Source organism: Ceratosolen solmsi, unplaced genomic scaffold (genome assembly GCF_000503995.2).
Source record: "Ceratosolen solmsi marchali unplaced genomic scaffold, CerSol_1.0 scaffold10, whole genome shotgun sequence".
Taxonomy (NCBI): domain Eukaryota; kingdom Metazoa; phylum Arthropoda; class Insecta; order Hymenoptera; family Agaonidae; genus Ceratosolen; species Ceratosolen solmsi.
In genome coordinates this window covers 18,678,419-18,705,281 of record NW_011948412.1, presented here as the reverse complement: position 1 = coordinate 18,705,281, position 26,863 = coordinate 18,678,419, and the positions used below count along the sequence as shown (strand labels likewise).

The window sequence follows — 26,863 nt, the reverse complement described above, 5'->3', positions numbered from 1 at the left end:
GTTTCAAATATGTAAATCCATTTTTTACATTAAATTTAAATTTATGTATCTTTAAGTTATATATATATATTCATTATTAATTGTAAAGGCATTAAAAGTATTTTCGCTGATTAGTACGAATAATAGTTCATATAATGAAAATAAATATTATTTACGAATTTTATTACAAAAATCATTATTGATAATTGGATTCAATTTTTTATTTAATTCTAATTAATTTTTTTTTAATTAATTCTTCCCATTTTTAATTCTTACCATTTTTAACCAATTTAAGTTTATCATTTTATTATTGTAATATATCTTCATAGAAATGTTAAAAAGAAATTTAACATTTACCGCAATAAATGATTAACTTAATTATTCATTTATTTGTTGTTTATTACAGTATAATAATTTGGATCATAATATTGATATAATATCTTTACTAAATAATTAAGTAACTAATAATTACTAATAATTTACTAAAATTAAGTAAATTAAAGGAAGAATAACAAATTTCGGAATTAATAAAAACATTACGAAATTTAAAAAAGATTTTTATTATCCTATAATATAATATAATATTATATGAATATTCGATAAAAGTAAATAAAATTTGTTGAAAAATTAAATTCGAAATAAATAAAACTGTGACGATAAATATTAATTCACGTTTTAATTAAGCCGTGTACTTACTTTAAAATACGAATCCCAACGAATATCAATGCTATTAGGTAATTTGAGAAAAATCTTATTTTTAAGAGTTTTTATGGGTACCGTGAAATCCATAACTTCCAGTCTATTTTTTGACATAAAAATTGTGGTTGCTGTCATATCCACCATTTTATTAGCAAGAACATTTGTAATACCTATCCATTGATTACTGGTAGCATTAAAAATGCCGTTTGTATCTCTCCTCACAATTATTTTGGACGTAAAGTTTCCGATTATTTTAATTATTTCAATGAATTCTTTATAAAATTTCCTTGATTTTTTATTAAATCTATGCGATGAATTTGTTAACTGTTGAGAAACAACATGATACAAGAATTTGGAAAGGAATAATAATTGATGACAATGACTTTTTCGTTTAAATACTTAGTTTATTTAAATAAAATATAAGGTAATAAAATTTTTTTAATTAATTTCCGATTTTCAATATCTGTAGGTTATATTTTTAGGAAACGTGTGCATAAGAAAATATATTAAAATAATATATTATTATTAAGCAAAATATAAATACTTGAATCGTATATCTCCACTTTCTGGCTTATAAAGCACATGAAAATTAGATTGTATATATATATAAATAATTTCTTTATAAATGTCGAAAGTTTAAATAAGAATGATAATCTTAAAAAAGGATATCATTAAATTAAAAACCAATAATTTATTTATATTTATAAAATAATAATTGAAAATAAAGTAGTGCTCTCGACGATTAATTTATAGATATTAAATTTATAGCTTCTCAACCTATTTTTGTGCGCGTAGAAATGTTTTTACTTCTTTATATATTTTATTTGAGATATTTGTAAGCTCTATTCTGATGGGATCTTAAATATTAATTTGAAAATTGTTCAAATTCTGGTTGGTAGTAAATTAGTTACCTCGGCTTGTGTTAATAGTACTCCTTTAAGATTAATTTTTTCTTGAATTAGTTCAGCTTTACTGTTGACAATAAACTTTCTATCGGCTGTCCAAGTACCCAGTTCCGTTATCTCAGTAACATTTTTGAATATGGAATAGTATTTGTTAATACTAGTATGGTTACCACATTTAACGATCATCAATGAGTTCAATTGGAGATTAAAGGGATTGCCTTGGGGCTGTGCACAGTCAAAACTGGTTGTATTTTTTATTATTACTAGCCACGTGTATGCCCACACATTTCTGACCTTAAAGAGCTTTTGATAATACACATAATGTTTTTCATCATTAATAAAGATCGTGAACATGATTTTAGTTCCGATTCGTGTGTCAGTGCTATAACAGAAATCTTTCTTCATACGTTCTACAACACTGTAACTCATTCCTTGGGATTTTATACCATTTTCCGAACACTTACGTATTTCCTGGATTAATTGCTTTTGAAAATGCAAATCTGCAGAATATTAACGTATAGAAATATATTTATAAGGTTGGATTAGATTATATTTCCAATTATTTAACATCCTTAATATTTTAAAAATACATAGATATTTATATAATAAATAATAAGATTTTTGATAATAGTTTACAACAGTAACTAAAGAATTTAGCCCTTTAAATTATTTTACTTCTTTAAACGATCTATAAAAACAACTAATAAACTATCCGAACATTAAAAAATAATTGCATTAAACAAAATTAATGTACTCTCTATATGAAGTATTTTAATTACCTCTCAAATTTATTTCATCTATAATGACAACTATGCTGGATAATGTATACAGTTTCCAAACACTTTTAGCTAGAGCAAATGTATCATCCAAATTATTTCTGTAGCCATTGATTATGTGGAAATTTACAATTGATCCAAGAAAAATGATTAAAAATTTATATTTCATTTTTGTTTTAAAACATCAACTATTGAATTAACAATATTTTTATTTTGTTCGTGTTGTCTATTATTCATAAGACTCGAGAATTTATGATACTTCTAAATAAAACTGTAGTGATAGAATATATTTAGAACTTTACAAAAAATATAACTTTACAATAATTACTTCATGGTTCAATAATCAATACTGCACTATTATTATAATATATTCTTAAATTTATTATCATTTCGAAGTTATATCCCTAATTTAGCAATTTGACACTGTTAAAATGTTGCTTGACTTTTTGTTTTTAAATTTATATAATGTTTTATCAAATAATGTTTGATACTAGAGAAATTAGTTTAAATGATAATAGGTAAACCTTTTACACTGTATTATACAATATAATATTTATTTTATGTAAGCCACACATAGTTAATATTTTTCTGATTTGGTTTGAATGAAAACATGATTTTTTATATCAATATTAATATTTAAATTAAATCTGTAGCGTGGAAATATTATTAAGATTATTGAAGTTTTTCGAAAATATATTTCCAATTATGTACACTTTTTAATTTTAATAACGCTTAGAATAAATTACTACGTAAGTAATAGAAAGAACACTTTAGAGTGATGTTTATGAAATTATTTACAAAAATTATAATATTTTACATATGTATATATATAAAGATTCGTTATAAACAAACTTTTTATGTATTTAATATGACTGTTGTTTTTCATCATGTAATATTTATTTACGTTGTTTTTATCTAGTGTTTGATACGTGTATATTATATAAATTATATCTAAATGAATAATAAATATATAAATGATATATATTATCATTTTTTTCAAGATATATGTAAATATTCACGTAATATTTTATTGTTTTTGCATTTACTTTTTTGTTTCTTTTTTTTGTAACATTCACTGCCAGTTTTCTTATAATTCTATAGTTATTCAAAATACCTTAATCTTATGACTCTTATATTTTCTGTACTTAAGATAATTGTAAAAATACTGAACTTGTAAAAAATCAATGAACGATTACAAAGGAAAAAAATTATCGATTCATTCGTCCTTGTGATTTAACTGATTAACTAAACCTTTTTAAAAACGATTTATCGACTCCCTTGCAATGACCTTAAATAAATTATTTTATTGTAAATAAAAACTAAGGTTGCATATTTCATTCTGATTAATTTTGTGTAAGCACATTAACATTCGTAATAACAAGAGAAAATATATAAGGTTCGATTCATAAATGATAATTCTTTATCTTGACCGAAGTATGTGATTGAATGAACTTGATGGGAATAAAAAAGCAAAAATTAATAAGTTATCAAGGTAAGTACTTTGTCTTCGTATTTATGGATTATTTGACATAGCAAATAAAATTATTTGATTTTCATAACGAATCTTAATATTGAAACAGGTTGTTTTAATGAAGAAAAATGTCAGCAAAGTCGAAGAAGCTACGTTGTCACCTCCTTTTGGTTTTGTTGCAAAAGAAGAATCATGATACTTCCGTGTTCCGGAAGTGCATTTAATTAGTTATACTTCTAGACTGGTAACTTTGGCACGAGTTTATGACTTTTGGGCTTGGGAAGAAGAGCACCATAGTCCGTGAGTTAAGTCGTTAATGTGTCGATCCATTGCTAGCTCTTGAGTAATTTATTTTCATGCATTATTTTCATCAATACGATATTACGTTTCTGTATACGAGAATATTCGTTATGGTATCAAGTTATATATTTTTCTTCGTAAAAACTGTATCCTTACTCTGCCATCATCTCACCCTTTCTTCAATACTATTTAAAAGAAAATAAACATTTTAAAAAATAAACTATGTTGTCTTATCAAAATTAATCGATAATATTGCTTTTGATTTTTGATTAATTAAATTGTAAAATATTTTTTATCAGAGTGCCATATGTTATCTTTTATTTATATTATAACATTAAACTTTCAGGCATTATTTTTGTACTACAGCAACCAAGATTTCAGGAGTTTTGAGATTATTTAAAGCAAAATAAAATGTTTAATTTAAAAGCGCCCTCTGAGGTCCCTAGCCATCACTAAAAAATATTAACATCCAATGGCGCATATGTTGTTTATTTTTATCCTCATGTTGCCATAAATGCACTGTGCGCCTTATACTATCGTTTCAAAGCTACATAATTTTTTTTTGTTTATTCGTTAATTCCCGGATTCAATCGTTTTATAGTATTATTGAATGACAAAAGTTTTCAGTATTAAAGATAATGATACTTTGGCAAATGAGTGTCTGAATAGTTATAAACGAAAAAGGCAATATGAAGTATATTTTAAAAATAATGATTTCTCAAAAAGTTTGGTTAGAATCATAACGCGTGCGCGCTCTTTGTGTTTAGTCTTATTTACTAATGTTTGGATCAGCGATGCATACGCATATAAAGACTTTGCATCGCTTTAATATCTTGTTTTAACATTATCAGTCTTCATTTTCACTGATAAAGATAATTTTTAACTATTAATAAATAAAAAAATTAATAAAATATTTTTAAATAAAAATGCGCCCTAAATGGTCATTTTCTTTTATAATAATTAATAGTCATAATCATTTTCACTAATAATCAGCTCATAATCATCGTAATAGTAGTATGTCATATATTAATCGTTTAAAATGGCACTGGACATGCGACAAAATCAACGCCTCACCCAAGAGGCAATGAGACATTATTTGTCCGAATGTAAGCGTACAAAAGGAAAAGCAGATATGATTGTTGTTATTTTTCATGCCAAGGTAGCACAGAAATCTTATGGAACTGAAAAAAGATTTTTTTGTCCACCACCTTGTGTCTATTTAAGGTAAAGATTCTTATTATCTAATACCAATCATTTACTTATCTCTGTATATTAGTTGTCTATTGGAATTTATAAAACAAGATTTTTTTATGCTTTTTTAGTATAAACTTTTATTTATTGATAGATGACATTTATATGTTTGTTATAGCTGAATTGTTATTTGGTGGTTTCGTATTGATTTATATGAATAATTAGTTTTTGTACAATTTAAAGTTAATTTCATAAAAGAATAAAATAATGGTTTTTGTTCAAATATTTTAAATATCTGAAATTTTATATAATTATTTTATTATAGAGGCAATGCTTGGTCTATGAGGCAGGAACAAATGCGTCAAGATGGTGAATCGGAACAGTCATCGCAGCTTTGTGCGTTTATAGGTATTATTGGAAATTCGGATCAGGATGTGCAACAGTTAGATCTAAATAATGAGGAACAGTACTGTGCGGCAAAGACTTTGTTTATATCAGACTCTGATAAAAGAAAGCATTTTATGCTTTCGATAAAAATGTTTCACGGCAATGGTCATGATATCGGTGTTTTTCTGAGTAATCGAATTAAAGTTATATCAAAACCATCAAAAAAGAAACAATCTCTTAAAAATACAGAATTGTGTATAGCTAGTGGCACAACCATAGCGCTTTTCAACCGCTTGCGTTCGCAAACTGTTAGTACGCGATATTTACATGTAGATAATGATCACTTTCATGCAAGTTCTACTCAGTGGAGTACATTTACTATCTATTTACTGGATGACGATGAAAGTGAAACTGAAGATTTTGAACCCCAAGATGGCTACATTCACTATAATAATACAGTGAAATTAGTCTGTAAAGATACTGGAATGGCTCTACCACGATTGATTATACGGAAAGTGAGTATTTCCTTTTCATAATTATTAGATTTTGTCTATAAACTAATTACTTATGATGGGATTATACATTTAAAATTCTTTCATATGCTACAGTAATACTGTTACTACTGAATTTTAGTAATCAAGTTATACCGATCTTTTTGTAATGGATTGGATTATTTTATATGAAAGTGAAACGCAGTGAATTCTTATCTATTTGGATAATATCTTGCCATAAATTCTAGTTTAAATTAGAGAATTTTTATTAAATGTTTAACTATTTCCATGGACACAAAAACTATAATGTTTAATCAGTACTGTCTGCAAATTTTTCAAATTTACTCTTAAAAGGGATTTTTTGTTTTAAATAATACCTTTGTTTAATTCACTGCTATTTATAAGTACTAAGAACAGTTATAAGTTTATTTTTATGTTTCCTAATAAACATTTTACTTGCAATTTTAGGTGGATAAGTCAATGGCAAGCTTAGAAGCTGACGATCCTGTCTCACAATTACACAAATGTGCTCTCTTCCTAAAGGATACAGACCATATGTATTTATGCTTGTCACAAGAGAAAATTGTTCCTTTTAATGCGACGCCTTCGCCCAAAGAGGCAAACAAGGATATGATCAATGATGGAGCATGCTGGACTATCATCAGCACAGAGAGAGCTGAATATACATTTTATGAGGGGATGGGTCCTGTACACGCACCAGTAACTCCAGTACCAACAGTTCAATATCTCAATCCTATGGGTAGCGTAGATGTTGCTATGTTAGAACTAAAGGGTGATAATTTTGCACCGAACCTTCAGGTTAATTACTTGCTTATCGTCTTTACATTTATTCAATTTTCTATTCACAACATATTGCTTTTTAAATGCAAAATTTAAATTATGAGGTATATATGATTAGGTATGGTTCGGTGATATGGAAGCCGAGACATGGTATAGAACAGAGCAGAGTATGGTATGTGTAGTGCCAGATATCAGTGAATTTCAAGGAAATTGGTCATGGATCGATCGAGGGACTGAGGTCCCAGTCTCTTTGGTGCGAAACGACGGCATCATCTACGCTACTGGCCTCACATTCAATTATAACCTCGAATTGGGCCTAAGAAAGCGTGCTGCCCTCCAGGTTACGAATGCATCCACCACTGCTATTGCAGAAGCACCCTGGATTCGCTATCAACAACAGACGTCATTCGCCGTGTAATAGTGAATTATATCTTTCACCATACTTTTGTTTAATATCCTTATTTAGATAAAGATCAACTAGCATTTATATAATTGAATATATTACTTAATTAAGGGTAATGTCTAAAACTGTTAGCAATAATGCGAGCAATGTTGAACGTTGTTTATATAAAATTTACATTTATAGGAATTGTTGCTTTTGAGTAAAGACAAGTTTTTATATTATTTATCTCAAATTAGACTTCAAATTTAAATGTAATTCATATTCAGTTGTTAAAGTTGAAAAATTATGAAGAGTTTCCAACAAATTGTTGTTTGAGAAAAATGATAAGTAAATTAAAAGAGAATTATCTTGAAAAAAACATTACATCAATATTAAAAATTAAAATATTTACACAAGTCTGTTAATTAACTATAAATAATATATTTTTCATGCATCCTTAGTGTCCATGCCAATTTGCCATTTTTTATTATTAAATAATATAGTTATACAGTCATAGAACCGTGAAGCTACGATAATTTTATATTTTTTAAATATAACCATTTATACATAACAAAAAGAAAATTAAATCATCCATAATTTTTAAAAAATTTATTAAAACAAAAATTTTGTTTTAATTTCATGTAAGCTTATAAATATTTAATATGTTTATAGCAACTTCAATATAACTGAACTTCGATAATTTGAGTTATTAAAATATCCAAATATAATTTATATAATTTATATAAAGATTCATTGGAATAATTAAATTATTTTCTTATAAGAAATTAATTTAAAATTTTTCTTGGTTTAAAAATTTTTTTACTAGGAGGAAAAAATATATTTTCCCTTATGTTGTATAAATGTTAAATATAATAAAATGTTAAACATAATTGAAAGCCTTGAATGTATCATGTTTAATTTAATAAGGCTTTCAAGGAAAATAGAAAAGAGTAATCATTACATAACAGAATGTCATTTTCTTAGTTCTGAAATTATATATTTTAATAATCTGTAATCATATAGTATTTTTGAAAAGTAAGTTAATAAATTATACATAAGTACATACATTTTTTCATAACTGAATATCAGTTTTTTTATATCTATTTTTATTTTACAAATCACATATACATATCTATCGTATATAATGAAAATTACGATCTTAGCAATTATTAAGTATTAGTCGATAATTATACATTTATTAATTTTTTTATTCATTTATAAAGTTTTTTATATTTTTCTTTTTTCATGAATCTTATCTCTTTTTATTGATTAATATTAGCTATTCTATCTATTTTTAATTTTTCTAATTTTAATTGTTTAACTCAAAAAACTAAAAAAAATTTTACTAAAAATCAGAAAGCGGTCATATTTTAATTAATGATAATTCATATATAAAGATTGCTCAGGATCATAATTAATATACTAACACATAATATTTATGCATCATGAACTTTTATAAAATATTAAAAGATGTTCATTATGACAGGATTAGAAATATTCTGTAATCACCTATAAACTTTATGAAATTTGTATGTTATATTTTATTTATAATTATAAATTACTGTTTTACAAAATCCATAAGCTTTGATTATTATTTGTTAATGTAAAGCGTATCTGTAAAGTAAGTTTAATGATAATCTAATGATAAATATGAAATATATCGATCCCAGTAATTTTAGTGATAACGAAATTTAATATTTATTATTCACTAATTTTAAGAAAACAAATGATCATTAGAAACGTAAAAATTAAAACAATAAAATATTATTGTACCGAAAGAAATAGTTCAAACTTCAAATTTGTAACAGGTACTTTAAAAATTTTAATATTGCCTTTATTAAGAAATTTTTATGATTAAGCATTACATTAATTACTGCGTTAATACCAATATAACAGTTATATTTTATTTTACTATTATAATTCTATATGAAGTTGAATCTAATTTATTTATAAGCTAATTTATATGTATTGTAAGAAATATATGTGTACTTGAATCTGTATTCAATAATCATAATATTTACATTAATAAAATCATTTAATTTATCATGATGGCAATTAAATAATATTTATAATTATATTTTTAATTTGTAAAAATAATATCTTAGCGGGGATTTATGATTTTAAAATCGAATTATAAATCTATTGATGACAATAATATAAATTCGTAATTGTCGATTGATATTAGAATTTCCAAGAAATATATATTTGTAAACATTTTATTTAAAATATCGTAAATCGTCATGACGATGCGAAACTAAAGTTGGAGACTGGTGTAATTACATTTTTTGGTATAATAGTCATTTTAAGCATTTGACTTCACTCTACCGAATACGAATCAATCATTCTTTTTTAATATATTTATAATATTAATGTTTTTTATGCTCCATGTTTGTATGGTACATTTTCTTTCCTCTCGTTCGTGTAATATACAAAGAAAAGGAAACTCTTGACTATTGGTAATAGATAGCGATCAATTTATATGTATAAAATGATTGATGTACATAAAATTAAACTACAAATGTTTATAATATAATTTTTAATGTAAAAAAGTAACACTTCACCAATAAAAACTTTATAAAGAATATACCTAATTTTAATAATTTTGATGCTTACTTTTATTTTGTAAAGATATTGAATACATCTTTGTTTCTCGTTTGAAAATAATACTAAAATTATTGTTGGAGTTCAAACAATAAAAAAATTTGGTTTTTTCATTATCTTACGTATAGATCCAATGGGTCGCACATAAAATAATTTGGTATACATTATCTTTTAGATTCTTTTTTTATTGTTGATAATTACTGTTTGATAATTTATTCCATAAATACATGCTATTGAAATATATGTTTGGAATGTATGTTCGAAATGAGATTAGCGAAGGTCTTTCCTATCTGTTTGTAGCATTTTTACTAAGATGTCTTTATCGCAGTCAGGTAAGATTTCTCGTTCATTCAATTATGATGTCTTATAAATTATGTACATGATTCTATGCTAAATTAATTATTAAAAGATTTAAATTCTAACTGATAGTTATATATCTAAGAAAGGGTATTCAATAATATATATTTATATTAAACACGGACATTATTAATTACTAGTCTCCGATATTTGAATTTTTATGGTTTATATTATGTAATTCAAATAGTACTTCTAAGCTATTCATTTATATTAGTTATCTTATCATATGGTGAAATTAAGATGCCAAGTTTTATTATAAATTCATCAATAATTGAAATTTCAATATACAAAATTTTTTGGTTCTTTATTTATTTTTATCCTGTTCACATGATCGAAAGTGCATTCATTAATTACATCACGAGTATTATAATTTATATTTAATCATATAAAAAAATATTGTATAATTTTAATACAATAAACTATTTTAGTAAGGTGAATATTTAAATAACGTATTTTCATAAATTTAAACACCCATACGTCTTATCTATCATATACATTTGTGAATTCATTACTAATAATATACAATACGAAAGTAAATCAAATAGTAACGTTTGCATAAAAAAAGAAAAAGTAAAAATTTTTTTTATGCCAGATATTTATATATTCGATGCAATAATATAAAATAATATTAATAATTTATAATAATATATATTGCAAAAATAAAATATTGTTTGTGAAAATAATAGGATCTTATATAAAAATGGGTTTCATGAGAAATAAACTAAAGAAATATTTTTGTTCAATATTCATTATATCATTAGGTACGAAATAAAATAATTTAGCTAATTTATAATATTATTAAATTTATATATACTAATTTATTTTAATTATAAAAACAATTAAATAATAAGATTATAGTTTTTGTAAAATAATTTTATAAATTGAAATATAAATATTCGTAGAAGGAGCAATTAATTTTTGTCAGTGATTACAAAAACCAAAACTTCATAATTATGAATCAATTTAATCGATAAAATATATAATTTCCTTTAATTAACACAACCATGTTCATCTTTTTTAATAATAATTCGCACAAGTTTATTTCTGAATACATTTTCGAAGGAATAAAATCCAAACAATTTTGCTAATATAAGACTCATTATATATCAGATTGTAATAATAGTGCGAATACAATAACATTTTAGGCACATAAGTTTGAACTTGACTTGACGAGCTAAGACTTAATGCAATTACACAAGAAAAAGAATATTAATTCAATTATTCATCGTTTCATTTTAATTGTTAATAAATGACGTACTCTTATGACTTGTAAGTATACTCATTTATTTTATTTCCAAATATACTGTAGATGTTATAATATTCTATAATAATTTTGCAGCATTGTCAATTACACTTCCGTATAAAAGTATATTAATCTTATGTGTATGAATAAAGAAATATCGTGAAATATAACTTCACCTCATAAGTTTCGAAATTGTCTGCTATAAGCTATTTTAAAAGCTTTAGAAGCTATTTAGAAGCTATTTTTAAGTAAAATTGTTAATATAAAAGTTTGTTTATTATCATTACACAACAATATTATAGAAATTTCTTTAATGAATATGTAATAAACTATGATACAAACACATAAACTTTAATCAACAAAATTATCCTAATTTCAAAATTATAAGATATTTTAATTTATAAAATATGTACCTCATATGAAGTCCTTTTATCAATTAGAGTTTATTAAATAAAATTGAAAAAGTACTGGGAAATATTTTCATTCGAATGCTACTTTTTAAATCCTAAGAATCTAAGCTAAGATTTTTTAAAACTCTAATAATCGGTCCTTGGTCGTTTCAACAGCCAAATCTTGATATTTGGTTGTTTGAACACAAACTCAACTAGCTTCTTTAGATTTTCCTTCTTCTCAATAATGTCAAAGCCTGCTCTAAAATTTAGTGTGTCCAGAAGTGCAGCAAAAACGATATCCACCCAGGTAAGTTTTCCACCCACGAAGAAGCCGCCATTCACGCTTACTTGCTCATCTAATCTATTCATGAAAAACGGAATGGCGATTCCAGCCGCTTTATCCTTTTGGGCTTTTACTTCAGGATTCGTTTCGCGATGAGTAGTGCTTATCACTATAGAAAAATGAGTTTTGCAATAAAGAGGATTGAGACTTTCTGAATATTTAAAAAAGTTTAAAGCAACAATTTATTACTACGTAGCTCTCAACTATTATTGGCACAATTTTTATATTTATTGCAATAAAAAGATTGGAATACATAAAGTTTAAACATCAGAAAAAGAACAAATGATCCTTATTTATTACCGATAATTAATGAAATAATGCTAATATTTTATTTGTTAATAAATAAGCATTATTATTGTTATAAATAACAATCATATTAAAAATGAAAAACTAATTTAATGAATTATTGGAATCGCTCAATTAATAATATCTTAATATCATTACTAATTCTAAATTAAATCTATTGGCTATGAGGTTTTGTAAAAACATAAGATACAATACAGATAGAATCTGACATTTTCAGTTTATCAATGCGTAATCAATGTAATAGCAAAGTTTTTCTATTGGTATTATATCTATCGACAGAGATAATTATTTTGTAATTTATATATTAATACTATCGTATTATAAAGAAAATTAATAATTTTTATTTATTTAAATATATTTTAATGGAGAAATATGAGAATAAGAAAATATATCAATTTGTTTAAAATTTTTAAAATAGTAGTTAGTTTTTAAATTTAATTTCGTTACCATAAAATACTAAATCGGATTTTAATATTTTCACAATTTTTAGAGAGATTCACTTTAGAAAACTATAAAAGACGTCGAATTCTTAAAATCCTTTATCAACTGATTTTTAAACATTAAAATACCATTTCACTTTTTTATAAGCTAGAAAATGTGTCCATACTTTATGAATAAATTCAAGGATACATTTTGTATGCGTTAAGTTATCAATTACTTTTTAATTTATTCTCTCGAAAATTTATTAATAATAAGCTGTAAAAAGTATAAAAATTGCAATAAAATATAGTTGAGAAAATTGTTTATGATCTGTATTTAATATTTGCAATCACGATATATTATTATATAATTATAGCTAATATGATATAATTTTATATTAAATTGATATTGACATTCTTAGTATAAACTTACTTATGCGCAAATCATTAATAGTATCGACAGTGGCATCAATTTCAAGATTTTCCCAATCATTTTTTCCAGTAAGGCCAAATTGCTTTGCCAAATAACGACATATTGCAGTCGACTGATTAATTTTTTTACCATCTACTTCCAGTATCGGAATTTGACCAAATAAAGTAGCTAAAATAAATAATTTCTTATTTTTGTGTGTAAAATTTAAATATGAATATTTTAATTAAATGGCACATACAAGGCTTAAGCTGTAGCCATTCATCGTCCTTTAAGCGCACATCGACAAAGTCGATATTAGCATAATTGAAAAGAAATCTAATGGGTTCGGCAAGACCTTTATTTGGAAAATACGTTAATTTATATGTAGGCATTTTTCTGAAAAGATATATGAATACAAACTTTCAATAATAAAATTATCTAATCGATGTCATATATTTTCTAAAAATTACATAAATATATAAAAATTAAATTAACATTATGATTATAGATTATCAAATCTAATGTTTTGAAAATAAGGTAAAAATTGTGGTCGAATTAATCGATTTATTACTAATTAGTAATAATGCAGTAGAGCTATAAATTATTATATCTTTCTCAAAAATTAACAGTTGCGGATATATTATTAATTTTTGTTATATAGAATAGAATAAAAGTATATGATAGTAATCATTAAAAAACTAAAAACTAATTAAAAATGCAGATATTAATAATAATAATAATAATAATAAAAATATTGATATTAATACAATTAATACTTCTTCGTATTAATTATTAAATTTCTTTTAATTATTTATTATTTTTTTTATTATTATTATTATTATTATTATTATTATTATTATTATTACTATTATTATTACTATTATTATTATTATTATTATTGACAGGCTATAATATTTATTAGAAAAAATAATTAGATCCTGAAACTGCGTGTGAACTAAGGTCTATTGAAGAAAGTGTAAGTCGACGAAATGAAAAATATTCATCAAACAACATTTATGGAGGAAAATAAAATTTGACAAAGTTATAACCGAAATTATAATAATTAAATAACTATTAATTTCTCTTTTCTTACTTTAACGAAAAGACAAGAAATAGTAAATGCAATATGTCAAATACACAATTGTTTTAAAAACTTAATGTCGTAATATATCTTAATATAAAATTAAATGCAAAATTTTTATTCTATCGTACGTAAAAGATTTAAATTATAAATTGGATTTTTTAGAGTGAATTTTGTACAATGAAAGGCGAAACAAGTCTTACCAATTAAAATAAATTCCAAAGGTTCAGTTTCAACACAGATGACGATAATCGTGTAAAGAATAAGAACTGGGTTGGGTTTTCGTGACTAAATGCACTGAGTGAAAATAAATAGTATGCGGTGTACGCTGATTACAGTTCTATTTAGCATAATGCAAAATATATTCTTGGTAGCAGTAAGTATACTTTTTATGCACTTAAGTATCATATTGCATTTCGAACCAGTTAGCAAATATAAAGTTACAATGTGGCAATGTAAGGTTCTACGAGGAATTTTTTTTTAATGTCGCAACAAGTTTAGTAAATGTTTATGAGATTAATACGGGGTTAGTCGCTGCAAATTTACAGATGATATGTACAGTGAATTTTTGGAGTAACCTATTTCAGAAAACAACTATAAGATTATAATATAATAGGTATTTTTACAAAAAGATCTTTCCATTGCATTCCTATTAGTTAATTTATACAATAACATCGATGGTGATATTAATATATTTATATGACGCTTAATAGTAGGTGATATAAAATTCTATTCATAATATTCATAGATTTTTAAATATTGAACATTTAAAACTTTTCATCTTTTAAATTCTTACGGTTAAGGAATAAAGTATTTTGTATGTAATTAAATAATAGTTTTAAGATAAATTAATTTAAAATAATAATTGATTCTATTTTACACGAAGAATCAACAAATAAAATACTTTAGTATATTTTAATGGTTTTTTGTCTCACGCAATGAAAAATAGAGCGTAACAAGAAGGTATAAGTTACGTCAAAAAGGAAAATTAAATAAATATAAAAATTTATTTATAGTAGAATATCTGATATATTCAATATTATAACTTGGAAAGAGAAACAATTTTTATTAGTTTATAGTGATCCTTCAGTTATGACATAGATGTTTTTAAGATCTATCTTGCATGTTCGAAGTATATTTTCTCGATGTTTATTATGTATATTATGTAACATAGGTGCTTTATTAAATATAATTGCGTTTATATCTACTACTTTTAGATAAGCAGATGGACTGTCGTAGATGAACAACCAATAGACTTCATTAATTTGAAGTAGGTGACGCATGTTATTTTATTATTATATTGCAGTAAAACATCTATCTAGGAGTTTCAGAAATATCGTTAATCGGTTATTAACTGATAATTCTGGTTTTTTGTTTTATGCACATTCCTAGTTTCTTTTATACATATTCTATTACTAAATACAGTTCTTTAGTTTACATAAGTTATATTGAATTTTCGCGCTCTTTCTAGCTGGTAATTTCGGAATACTTATAAGTTAAACGTCATTTTTATATTGCATGCATTACCTGATGATCCTACTGTTTTATTTTAATGTTCAATTTATTTTAAGGTTATATTAAAAAATGTTTTTTTTAATGGAATTTAAATTTACTTATCGAAACGTTATTACGTACATGGTTAAAATGAAGAATCAAAAAGAAATCAAGAGATTTGCTGGCCATAGTAAATGGGCTAATATCAAAAGAACAAAAATGCAAACAGATCTTAAAAAGTCACAACTTATACAAATGACGTTAAAAAAAATTAAATATGCCGTAGATAGTAATTTTTTAGTTCTTTGCTTAAGATTTATCATATTTTTCATAATATTTATAATAATCTTAATATTATAAACTAATCATTAAATCTTTCTATTATAAATAAATAATATTGTCTATTAAATATCTCTGTACATTTACAGTAAACAAGAATACTGATCCCGATAAAAATATAATGCTGGCAAGAGCAATTGCAGAAGCAAAAAGAAATTCTATACCTGCAGCAACTATTACAAATGCTCTTAAGAACTTGACAATTTCATTGAATCAAAATTCTGTTACTTATATAAGTAGAGGACCACTAAATATTTTAATTATACTTCAGTTATTATCAAACCAAGCAGAATGCCGATTAAAAATTAATGGTCAACTTAAAAAATTAGGGTAACTAAATAATTTATAAAAAAGAAAATTATTTTGAATTTACATAATATTATAAATTATTAGTCTCAGTTAACTGTGATTTAATTTTTAATTCGATTTTATCACGTTATATAAATATGTAATTGTAAATCTAGTTCAATCTTTTTTAATATCAATATATTAATATCAATATAATTTTTTTATAATAATTATCAATTAATTCAAAATAACTTTTAATATCAATATCAATAATACAGATTTACAATTTATATTTATTTTTAAAAATATTCAAAATTTTATCTGTAATTTGATATTGAAAAATTAATATAAATTTGTCTAAATAAATAGGAATTAATATAAAACAATGCGTTATTAATGATTTTGAATACAAACTGAAAATAACTATTATATTATTTATATTTTTAACATTACTAACATTAGTTAGTAAAAATTTCTTATTATTGTAAATGCTTCAGATTTTCCATTTAATTAACAGTTTATAGTTAATTTGTAGATTTTCATCTTGTGAAATACCAAAGGCTGGATTATTGAATGAAGAAGGAGTTATTTTAACAGAACAATTATATAGTTACCAGGAAGAAGAGAAAATTATAGAAGATGCAATAGATGTTGGTGCTGCAGATGCAAAAATCATTAAAAAAAACAATGAAGAATTTTGTCAGGTTACATAAAAAATATTATTCATGCAGCTACTTCGACATTTTAGATGTAATTGCAATATGTATTTTATTACAGTTTACATGCTCACCATCAAATTTATCAAAGGTATTAAAAGAACTGGAAAAGAAAAATTATAAAATTATAGATTCTGAAATAAATTATAGTCCCCAAAGATTCATTACATTAACTGGTAGTGAAATGCAATACTATCAAAAGATTTGTGATAAATTTAATAGTATGGAAGAAGTTATTAAAGTAAATAGTAATGTCACTTAAGATTAATTTTTTAACATTTTGTAAATAAACAACACATTGTAAATAATCATTTGTATGAGTTTTTAGTTTAAAAATTATTGTATAAAAATAAAATATATTATAATAACAAAATAAAATACCTTAACAATTAAATTAAATTTAATCTTTTATGTTTTTTTTTGGTATTATTTTTGGTACATTTTAATTTTGTGTATGAGACCATTAAAATAGATGTTTCCAATCATATAAGCAAAAACTTATAAATATGCAATAAAATATTTATTTCAATTAATTAGAAATAAGGTTATTGAAGCAAGAACTAAAAAGTAATGTACAATTCAAGTTTAAACAATCCTTAAACTGATATGATACATTGGTTCTTCTTAAATAAAAAAAAATTTTTTAGTATGTACTTTATATATTGAGTGTTTAGAATTAATAATTGGTTGACGTTTGATATTTATTTATCGAATATTCTATTCTTTACTTTGAGTATTAAACGCAGACTTTGGTCAACGAATAATTGTTTGTTTAGTTGATATTGAAAGATTTGTTTTAATTTTATTATAATTATATTAACTCCAGTGACTAATGCATTAAATCGTCGTATTTTCGTGTAGAAGAATTGTTTATATTAAGATAGTTCAGATATGTATATTTGAAGTCTCGCGGGTTTCAATTCGAAAACTTGTTTAGAAACGTCGTTTTCAACCGTATTACGTCATGCATTGTGAAAAATAAAATGAAGAATTTGAAAGCATGTGATCAGAGAAAATTTTTGTAGGTGGTAATAGCGTTTATAACTTAAAAGTGTCGTATAAGAATCGTGGAAGCATTCGTCACATTATAGACACTTTCATTTGCAAAATGGCGCATTTCAATAATTCATGGTTATGGATTAGTATTTTAATGCTTTATGTGGCAAAGTAGATAGTGTAGCAGCAGTCACTGACTTACTATTGGATTAGTTTAATATTTTCATATAATTAATTTCTTTACTATGTCCGGAAAAATGCGTGCTAAGCAAGATAAATTAGATGGTGAGTATTTTATATATATGAAAATTTTCAAATTATTCACTGAATTTTCGTTATTTGAATTTTTCTTTAGAAAATTAACATATTATTTGTCGTAGGTTAGAATTCAAAACAGAATGTCTAAAAAATTCGTTTCTAACTTATAATTGAAATTTAATACTTATGTCAATAGTTATAAATAATTACTGGCATGCATTTTTAATTAATATTAATTTATATTATTCTATACTTTTTTATTACATGTTCATCGTAAATAATTATTTTATTTTTCGAGTTTAGATATCATTGCCTATAGTGAAGTAGCAGTAAGAAATAATGCTGCCGTTGTTGAATATTGTAGGATATCAATGGCTGCTCTTTCAGGTGGTACAGCAGGTCTATTAGGTCTTACTGGATTTTATGGATTTGGATTTTATATTTTTGCCATATTAAGCTTATGGGTAAATGCATTTTAATCTGAATTGACTGAATGAAAATGAAAATGTTGTTTAATCTACATATTTATCGTATGTCTGGTCTTTGGTAATATTATTGTTATGAATTTTTCGACAAAGCTTTATACGTGATAAATTTATACATTGAAATATTAAATTTAATGTTTTTTGCATACCTCATTATTTATTATTATAAAATAATTTACCTTATTTTACTATTTTATTAATTCATTAAAAATTTGGATAATAATACTTTAAAATTTAATTATCAAATTTTGATGTCAATATAAATTTTAGGGTATGTTGCTGATGAAAGCAGGTGGGCAGTGGAAAAAATATTTTATTAGTAGACGAAGTTTATTAACAAATGGATTTTTTGGTGGTCTTTTTGTATCCTTTTAAAAAAAAAAAAAATATATAATTAATTAGAAAGTATTATTTTCCATAATACTATATACTTGATTCACTACAGACATACGTATTATTTTGGACGTATCCTTTTTATTAAACAAAAAATGAAACTAATACTATTTATATATAGAAATAATTTATTATAAAATTTATTATCATAACTTTTCATAGACTTATTTGATTAATTAATAATTAGCACATAATTAATTAATTGATTAATTAATGATTGATAAGCAATTAATTATTTGATTCATTAATAATATTTTAGCATATCAAATTTATTGTATATCTTTTACAAATTAAATATAAATCTTTTACAAAAATAAAAATTGAGCTACAAATATTAACAGATACGTAAATAAATTATAATATTAAATATTTTTCTTAATAACATTTTAGATTTCTTTATGGAATGGTACATGTCTATTGAAATTATAAAAAAATTCAGAAATGTTCAATTACAAGTCAATGACACTGCTATATATTTATACCAGTTATGTATGAATAAGTTATGCTTATACAAATTTGCATCACATTATTATGACCAAATAAATTATACAAAAAAATTTATTATTCTTATTATAACACTTTGTACAGAAATAAAAGATGTAAATATTTTCATATGTAGCAGCAGTATTTATTTTCTATAGTTATTCAATGATTTATATATACAGTTTATAATTTTAAATGATATATCATAATTAATAGGTAACTTTTTATTTTTAAACAACAATTAAAATACAATAAATAATAAATAATAAATTTTTATGAAAATGTGGATTTTTCTATATTTTTATGATTTAGTTTTAAAGATTTCTTAAAATAATAATGAAGTAATTCTCATCAATAGAATTTATTAAAGTTTCATCATGTACATAGTTAGATAAAATAAATAAATTATTTTCTTAATGTTACAAAAATATTATAAAAATTATTTTTATTGCATAGAAAATTTCTGATAAAACTCAGCAAATATAATTGATATTGTATTATTTAGCCACATTGGTTTTTCAATCCACTAATACTTATTCAATAATAAATTTGACCTTATTTATTATCAAAACTAAATATATAGATGTATTTTTATAATTCATTGTAACTTTTAAATATCTTTACTTTTGCATTTTTATTTAATAGAACTAGTTAAATCTTGTTGTACTTAACGTATTTAGTTTTTTTTATCTTCCATATGCTGTAATAATATGTATTTAATTATTTTTTATGATTATACATGCATCTGTTTATGTGTATAGGTGTGTGTATAACTAGAATTTGTCATAAATTAAAGAATCATAATTTATTTCAGATGATAAAGTATTTGAATGAAAAAAAATATTAGTTTTATAAACATTTAATTTCAATCATAATACAATTGCTAAAAATTTTATTTTTCAAATATACAAGTTTTATATTATTAAAACTTAATTATATCTATTTTGTATTATAATCAGAAATAGATATTAATAGTTAAAAATTATAAATTTATATAATAAAATGCTCTATAATTTATACATTTCTGAAATATTCTGAATTGTATAATGAGAAAAATCATTATCTTCAATATAATACCGAAATTCTTAATAAGCAACTAATTTATTAAAAAAATATCGTGCGTAATCTTAAAAATTTTCTAATAATCTTAATTTTACATTGTGGATTATTGCAACCTGCACTTATTATGTTGGATTGTGTAAATACATACCCTTTTTTATATAATTTTAGTCTTTTGTGTTTTACAATTCTACATATTAGATCTATTTAATTAAATCTTTATTTCAGAATCCAATTCTATAATGTTTTCTTTGTTATCTATATTAATATTTTCATAACTGTGTTCGGGTACTTTCACAATTTCTAAGCCATCCATTTGTTTATGGTCATCAATTTTATTTAATTCATCTTTACTGAGGTGGTACACAATACCAGCACCAAAACCATCTCCCAGAACGTTAATAGATGTCCTAATTCGATCACTAAAACGTAGATAAATTTTTATATGAAAATGTAAAAATTTTAATGGTATTTAAAAATAAGTATCAATCGAATATTGATTATCTCAAAGTGTCATGTAATTTTTAAAGGAATTTATAATATTAAAGATTTTAAATTATTTATCGGCTTTCAAAACATTGACATTCTTAATTAAGAAAAGACTTACAGGAACCAGTCAACTGCAAAAAGTAATGATACATCACTAGTCGGTAGGCCTAGAGCAGTCAAAACGAGCAACATAGTTATTAGTGCAGCACTGGGAATACTTGCTGCTCCTATGCTGGCTATAGTTGCAGTCAAACTGTTTTCAAGACAAAATAATATTATTTTTCTTTAGTAAAAGATTACTTTATAAATAAATCGATTATAATAGACTATATGACATGATAATGCTCGATACAGTAACATCACATATTACATAAGTTTTGATATTCGTATAGTTTCACTTCATAATTGCAAATTATTTTAAAATTACTATTAAGTATCTTTTATTTCAGCACATTGTGCAGAAATTATCGACCAATTTTCCAAAGATTCGATTAACATTATTTTACCCATTAATTATGAATGTAATAATCATAAATAAATCGATACTTACCTGACAGTGATAACTTCGCCAATTCCCAAACTGATTCCATTTAATTGAGCTATAAAAATTGCGGCTACCGCTTCGTAAAGAGCTGTTCCATCCATATTCACGGTAGCGCCAACAGAGACAACAAATCTCGTTATTCTCGGATCAATTTTATTATTTTCTTCTAAGCATCGAAATGTTATTGGCAGAGTCACTGCACTGATTAAACAAAATTAATAGTAAGATATATAGTTATTGTACGGATAATTAATATTCGCGTGGAGAAAATAATTTTTTAGGTTTCGTTAACTCAATTGTTATAAAATAAAAAAAAATTAATTGGAAAAGATTTTACTATTTTGACAAATTTAGGCATTAACTTTTAGAAATCTCTTTTAAATAGCATAATTATATATTTGTAATTTATTTGTGATTTATATGCAATTTAAAATTTGAAATACTGTATTTGATGTATAAATTGTCGCGATTATAATGCAGAAATTGTCAGTTAATATTTCCAGTTTATTGTGTTTGAGAGGAATATTTTTGTTACAAATTATTATTAGTAACAGTCTTCAATACGTAATAATCAATACCTTCAATACCAATAGATAATATTATTGCAATGCGTAAAGAATCCATCTTACATCAAGCAAGATTTCAATGTGTGTTTGCAATATTTTAATTAAAGCATTGCTCTGATAGACCTTGAGTGATGGTTTTGATTTAAAAAAATTGAACTTACTCCTTTATTTGACGAAGCTCAGATATTAAAGAAAATGACACATATATATGTATCAACAATTTCTTGCGCATATTAAGCAATTTGATACGACCTGATATGTGCCATCTAGATTAATATTAAGCAAGTATATGAAAATGCACATAAAAATATGTTAAACCCCTGCAAGAAATACGCGAATTGCGTAAAAGATAAGCAATTGAGAAAGAAATAGGGGTAACTAAGTATTGTGCCAAGTAATTGTACGACATTGGACATTTGTAATTCAATAACAATATAAAATAAATAAGCTATTTGAAACATGAAAGAGGAATTTAAGGTGCAACTTTGTATTAATTTCATGTTAGATACAGTAACTTAACTACGATGATGATTTTTTAAGAACTTATGGTTTATCTACCTTGATGCGGTGCCCATGGCGGTAAGCCAAGCTTGCATGATACCTTTAAAAAAAACTGCAGGATTCTGTCGAGTTACGATCCAAAAAATTAAAGGTAAAGTAATAATCCCATGTATTAATAGACCAAGAACAACTGTGATCATATAAAGGCCCAGCATTTGAGCTGTTGCGATCAAGTTAGCAATGGACATAATTTTTCCGGCGATGAGACACATTATTCCAATAGGAGAGTACCTGAGAATTATAGCCGATAAATAATATTATACTAGACTCATTATATATCGTTATTCTTTTAGAAAAGCTTTTCATATTCTATTGCTTAAATTTTGTTAGGTGCTCATTAACTTTTGAAATTTGTAAATATAATGCTAGCCTTATAGAATTTATTAAATATAAAATATATTTGTTTATTTAGCAGAATTTTATCGTATATATATTTTTACAAAATTTGATATTTCGATTTTATGAAAACATTTTATGAATAAATTCGCTATATCAAAAACTATATGCTTATTCATTCTAAAAATTTATAATCCATACAAATTTATATCAAATGTCAGATGTGACAAAATACGTTTCGTTGATTATTACAAATAAGTTGATTGAATTTTCTATCAGGATAAATGAATTAAATTTTAAAATAAAATTTTAATTATGATTGTATTTTATTATAGCTATAACAATTTCACTAATTACCACATTACGATTAGGCTGACAAGTTTCATGATGATCTCATTAAGAATAACGAAAAAGTCGATCATCAATTTGCCACGTGGGCCAATATGTCCAGCAATTAATCCAAATGTTATACAAAATACGATCATTCCCATGACGTTTGTGCCATCTTTATAAACAAGCGTCGGTTCCATCATATGACCTGTTCGAGTTCGCCCTTCACCAAGAATGACGACTTTTTTCTTCACAAACTGCGTTTGAACCTGTTGAAAGGACGCTTGCACGAGGTTCTCCGGCACCATGTTTCTGAATTAAAAAGATTCATTGGAGTACCCAAGTCTTTTAAAGTATTTATTAAACTCAACAATGAGAGCTATCATCTCAAAATCACTTTAAAACTAAAAAATTGAAAATTTCCTATAATAATATTTTATAAAATAATTGAAATTAAGTTTTTTTTTAATAAATGATGCCTTGAAGTATATTAATATAATTTTCACAAATAATATTTATAAATGCATTATAATGATTGTAAAACAATATACATGACATATTATTTACAATCAGTGGGTGTATTTACATATAGGTATATCTAAATATTATCTAAAGTTATTAAACTTAATATTTGATTATCTTAATTATAGTTGTTAAAAATAAATCTAATTTTATAAAAAAAATACAAAAATACCTAATTATATCGAGAATAGCATCTAGAGTGGAAACGTTTGCGTCATTGCTTTCCAAATCAGATACGATATTCTTAATCTTTGGATCGCCTGGGTGGATAGTGAGAACTACCATTATACCGATTATCGCAGCCAAAATCGTTGTCACCATATAATACGTTAAAGCTCGAATACCTATTTTTCCAGAGCTTTTAGCATCTAATTGAGCCATCCCTAAATTAAATAATATAATGATTAATTACTAAAATTATAAAAAAAAATTTACTTTACTACGTCATGTTTAAGTAATAATATTTCAATAAGTTGTATATATCCAACAAGAGTAAAAATATTTATAAAATATGTCGTTTAGAATATTTAATAAAAGAAAAATTTGGAAAAGTCTCGGGTCGACCAACTAGAATATATGTACTATCCTATTGTTGTGCATTGAATTTCATTTTTTCTCTTCAAGACAACTAGGCAGAAAATCCTCTTGAAAAATACCGACTATAATTAAGGTGACGACATCCAACATTTTCTTGTTTCTTGTTGCACTTTGACATACATTATTAATTCTTCGTTACCATTTCGTTTAAGCAAAAATGTTAAATATTGAGAAAATTAATATTTATAATATAATATAAAATAATAATTAAGACAACTAAAAAAAAGCCATATTAGTATTTAATACATTTTATAATTTTGTTGTCAATGTGGTATAAAAGAGTTATAAGAATCACTCTTATGTATTATATTTTTAAATCAATTGCAAGTTTAATATTTCATGTATTTATGAAAAATCACGGCATGGATACGAAAGTTAAAAGAGAATTTGTATTGTACCTGCAACTAATGAAGAAATAATAAGTGGCAATATAAACATCTTCAACATGCGCATAAGGATTTCTCCGGGAAAGCTTATAAGTAGTATTGTTTGTGGTGAAAAATTCATTAAACGTCCGACGGATCCAAAGAAGCAACCGGTCAGAACACTGGCAATTGTTAGAACAAGTAATAAATTTGTTTTCATCCAACTCAGCATCTGTATATATTATAAATAATGTAAACTGGAACATTTATATTTTTCATACTATTTTTCATACTAACATAATTCTAGATAAAATTCTATAACTAATACTAAAGTTTCATCTATTAAGTGGGCTTTTATTTTGAAAATTTTTACTACAAACAGTACATTGCTTATACGTGTTAATAAATCTAAACAAAATTGAAGAATATTTTATAAAGTATTTTCTGTTGTTGCCTGAGAAACAGTAATGGATAATTGATGAATTGTATGCATTAAATGAGTAGAAGCTTATCATATTTATATATTTAAATTAATTTTATAAGTGTTTTACGATATTAAATGAAATTATCTGGCAACCGAATAATAATTATATAATCAATATTAATTCGTCTCCATAAATATATGATAAGAAAAGTTTGGCTATATATATATTAAAAATTAATAATATTGTAATTAGTTAATATAAGCATTATTGAGAAATCTATTCATTATTTATTATTCATTAAAAGCAATTCAACATTCAAAATTTTATCTAGATTGCAATAGTTTTAAGATTATGCGATCATTTTACTATTTTTTACTATTAGGAATTTCGTGCAAAAATATTTCTATTATAACTTTAAGCTAAATACTCACAATATCTTTACCCATTTTTAGTCTCTTCACAAATAGCTGCTTATCCTGTAGGTTTTCTATGCCGTCCAGTTTATCTTCTAACGTTCTCATTTCGATCGCCGTTCTAAAGATTTTACATGTAAAAATTTTTTTATAAATGAAACATTTTTAAACTGATTGTTACTTATAAATAAATTAATTAAATGTTAATTAAAAAATGTAATATTATTTATATTTATTTATTTTTATTCAGGAGAATGCATATTAACATTAAAAATAATTCTAATCTTAGTTATTTTCCTAGAAAATTTTTTTTTAAAAAATGAAATGCTAATATTATTAATTAATATTTAAAAGAACTTTAAATTTTATAAGGATGAATTCAATTTCACGTTATTTAATGAGTATGAAGTAAGACTTCTCATAGAATTGCTTAATTTTGTTTAGACATTATTTCAAAATAATTCTGAAATTGATAATCTGTTTATTTTTGTTATAAATTTCGTTGACTGTTTAATATTAGATATTTTGAATTTTCGTATTCTCTAAATAATATACTTGCCTCTGTTCTTCTCTTGATTCTTGCGGTATCCCGCGAAGAACTGCAATGGCTCCGGAAATTCTTTGTATAAATGACATCCTTAAATTGCGAAAATAATTTTCTTTTCGAT

At 24.1% G+C, this 26,863-nt stretch overlaps 5 protein-coding genes across 6 annotated transcripts; 3 read left to right on the top strand and 2 right to left on the bottom strand.

Annotated features, from left to right (window-relative positions):
• The first annotated feature begins 5,108 nt into the window (after window positions 1–5,108).
• On the top strand, window positions 5,109–7,628 carry LOC105361568 (suppressor of hairless protein-like). The gene is made up of 4 exons (XM_011498794.1): window positions 5,109–5,354; window positions 5,647–6,223; window positions 6,668–7,018; window positions 7,119–7,628. The coding sequence occupies exons 1-4, from the start codon at window positions 5,170–5,172 to the stop codon at window positions 7,416–7,418; spliced, it is 1,413 nt and encodes a 470-aa protein (XP_011497096.1). The 5' UTR covers window positions 5,109–5,169; the 3' UTR covers window positions 7,419–7,628.
• Window positions 7,629–12,056: 4,428 nt separating this feature from the next.
• LOC105361558 (glutathione S-transferase-like) lies at window positions 12,057–13,847 on the bottom strand. The gene is made up of 3 exons (XM_011498782.1): window positions 13,715–13,847; window positions 13,477–13,644; window positions 12,057–12,427 (listed from the first exon to the last, which is right to left on the bottom strand). The coding sequence occupies exons 1-3, from the start codon at window positions 13,845–13,847 to the stop codon at window positions 12,120–12,122; spliced, it is 609 nt and encodes a 202-aa protein (XP_011497084.1). The 3' UTR covers window positions 12,057–12,119.
• Window positions 13,848–16,088: 2,241 nt separating this feature from the next.
• Window positions 16,089–17,443, top strand: LOC105361546 (translational activator of cytochrome c oxidase 1). The gene is made up of 3 exons (XM_011498771.1): window positions 16,089–16,319; window positions 16,459–16,699; window positions 17,193–17,443. The coding sequence occupies exons 1-3, from the start codon at window positions 16,121–16,123 to the stop codon at window positions 17,368–17,370; spliced, it is 618 nt and encodes a 205-aa protein (XP_011497073.1). The 5' UTR covers window positions 16,089–16,120; the 3' UTR covers window positions 17,371–17,443.
• An 898-nt stretch (window positions 17,444–18,341) lies between these two features.
• EMC6 (ER membrane protein complex subunit 6) lies at window positions 18,342–20,072 on the top strand. 2 transcript variants are annotated; one of them, XM_011498752.1, is made up of 5 exons: window positions 18,342–18,654; window positions 18,931–19,091; window positions 19,383–19,475; window positions 19,558–19,577; window positions 19,896–20,069. In XM_011498752.1, exons 1-5 carry the CDS (start codon window positions 18,615–18,617, stop codon window positions 19,924–19,926), a joined length of 345 nt encoding a protein of 114 aa, XP_011497054.1. In that variant the 5' UTR covers window positions 18,342–18,614; the 3' UTR covers window positions 19,927–20,069. The 2 variants fall into 2 exon arrangements, with proteins under 2 accessions (XP_011497054.1, XP_011497063.1); XM_011498761.1 differs by lacking the exon at window positions 19,558–19,577 and having other exon boundaries at window positions 19,896–20,072.
• A 1,153-nt stretch (window positions 20,073–21,225) lies between these two features.
• Window positions 21,226–26,863, bottom strand: Eaat-2 (excitatory amino acid transporter 2). Its single transcript, XM_011503910.1, has 9 exons — window positions 26,755–26,863; window positions 26,214–26,316; window positions 25,391–25,589; window positions 24,568–24,778; window positions 23,901–24,185; window positions 23,205–23,438; window positions 22,087–22,281; window positions 21,655–21,789; window positions 21,226–21,469 (listed from the first exon to the last, which is right to left on the bottom strand). The coding sequence occupies exons 1-9, from the start codon at window positions 26,829–26,831 to the stop codon at window positions 21,259–21,261; spliced, it is 1,650 nt and encodes a 549-aa protein (XP_011502212.1). The 5' UTR covers window positions 26,832–26,863; the 3' UTR covers window positions 21,226–21,258.

Excerpts from the sequence above, each read along its gene's own strand:
- LOC105361546 (XM_011498771.1), top strand. The coding sequence starts at position 16,121 with ATGTTTTTTTTAATGGAATTTAAATTTACTTATCGAAACGTTATTACG. Across the intron at positions 16,320-16,458 it reads AATTAAATATGCCGTAGATA|TAAACAAGAATACTGATCCC; the intron begins GTAATTTTTTAG and ends GTACATTTACAG. Across the intron at positions 16,700-17,192 it reads GGTCAACTTAAAAAATTAGG|ATTTTCATCTTGTGAAATAC; the intron begins GTAACTAAATAA and ends GTTAATTTGTAG.
- Eaat-2 (XM_011503910.1), bottom strand. The coding sequence starts at position 26,831 with ATGTCATTTATACAAAGAATTTCCGGAGCCATTGCAGTTCTTCGCGGG. Across the intron at positions 26,317-26,754 it reads GAATCAAGAGAAGAACAGAG|AACGGCGATCGAAATGAGAA; the intron begins GCAAGTATATTA and ends TAAAATCTTTAG. Across the intron at positions 24,779-25,390 it reads TATTTCTTCATTAGTTGCAG|GGATGGCTCAATTAGATGCT; the intron begins GTACAATACAAA and ends TATTTAATTTAG.
- EMC6 (XM_011498752.1), top strand. The coding sequence starts at position 18,615 with ATGTCCGGAAAAATGCGTGCTAAGCAAGATAAATTAGATG. Across the intron at positions 19,092-19,382 it reads TTGCCATATTAAGCTTATGG|GGTATGTTGCTGATGAAAGC; the intron begins GTAAATGCATTT and ends TATAAATTTTAG. Across the intron at positions 19,578-19,895 it reads ACATACGTATTATTTTGGAC|ATTTCTTTATGGAATGGTAC; the intron begins GTATCCTTTTTA and ends ATAACATTTTAG.
- LOC105361568 (XM_011498794.1), top strand. The coding sequence starts at position 5,170 with ATGGCACTGGACATGCGACAAAATCAACGCCTCACCCAAGAGGCAATG. Across the intron at positions 5,355-5,646 it reads CCACCTTGTGTCTATTTAAG|AGGCAATGCTTGGTCTATGA; the intron begins GTAAAGATTCTT and ends ATTTTATTATAG. Across the intron at positions 7,019-7,118 it reads ATTTTGCACCGAACCTTCAG|GTATGGTTCGGTGATATGGA; the intron begins GTTAATTACTTG and ends ATATATGATTAG.
- LOC105361558 (XM_011498782.1), bottom strand. The coding sequence starts at position 13,847 with ATGCCTACATATAAATTAACGTATTTTCCAAATAAAGGTCTTGCCGAA. Across the intron at positions 13,645-13,714 it reads ATGGCTACAGCTTAAGCCTT|CTACTTTATTTGGTCAAATT; the intron begins GTATGTGCCATT and ends TATTTATTTTAG. Across the intron at positions 12,428-13,476 it reads TATTAATGATTTGCGCATAA|TGATAAGCACTACTCATCGC; the intron begins GTAAGTTTATAC and ends ATTTTTCTATAG.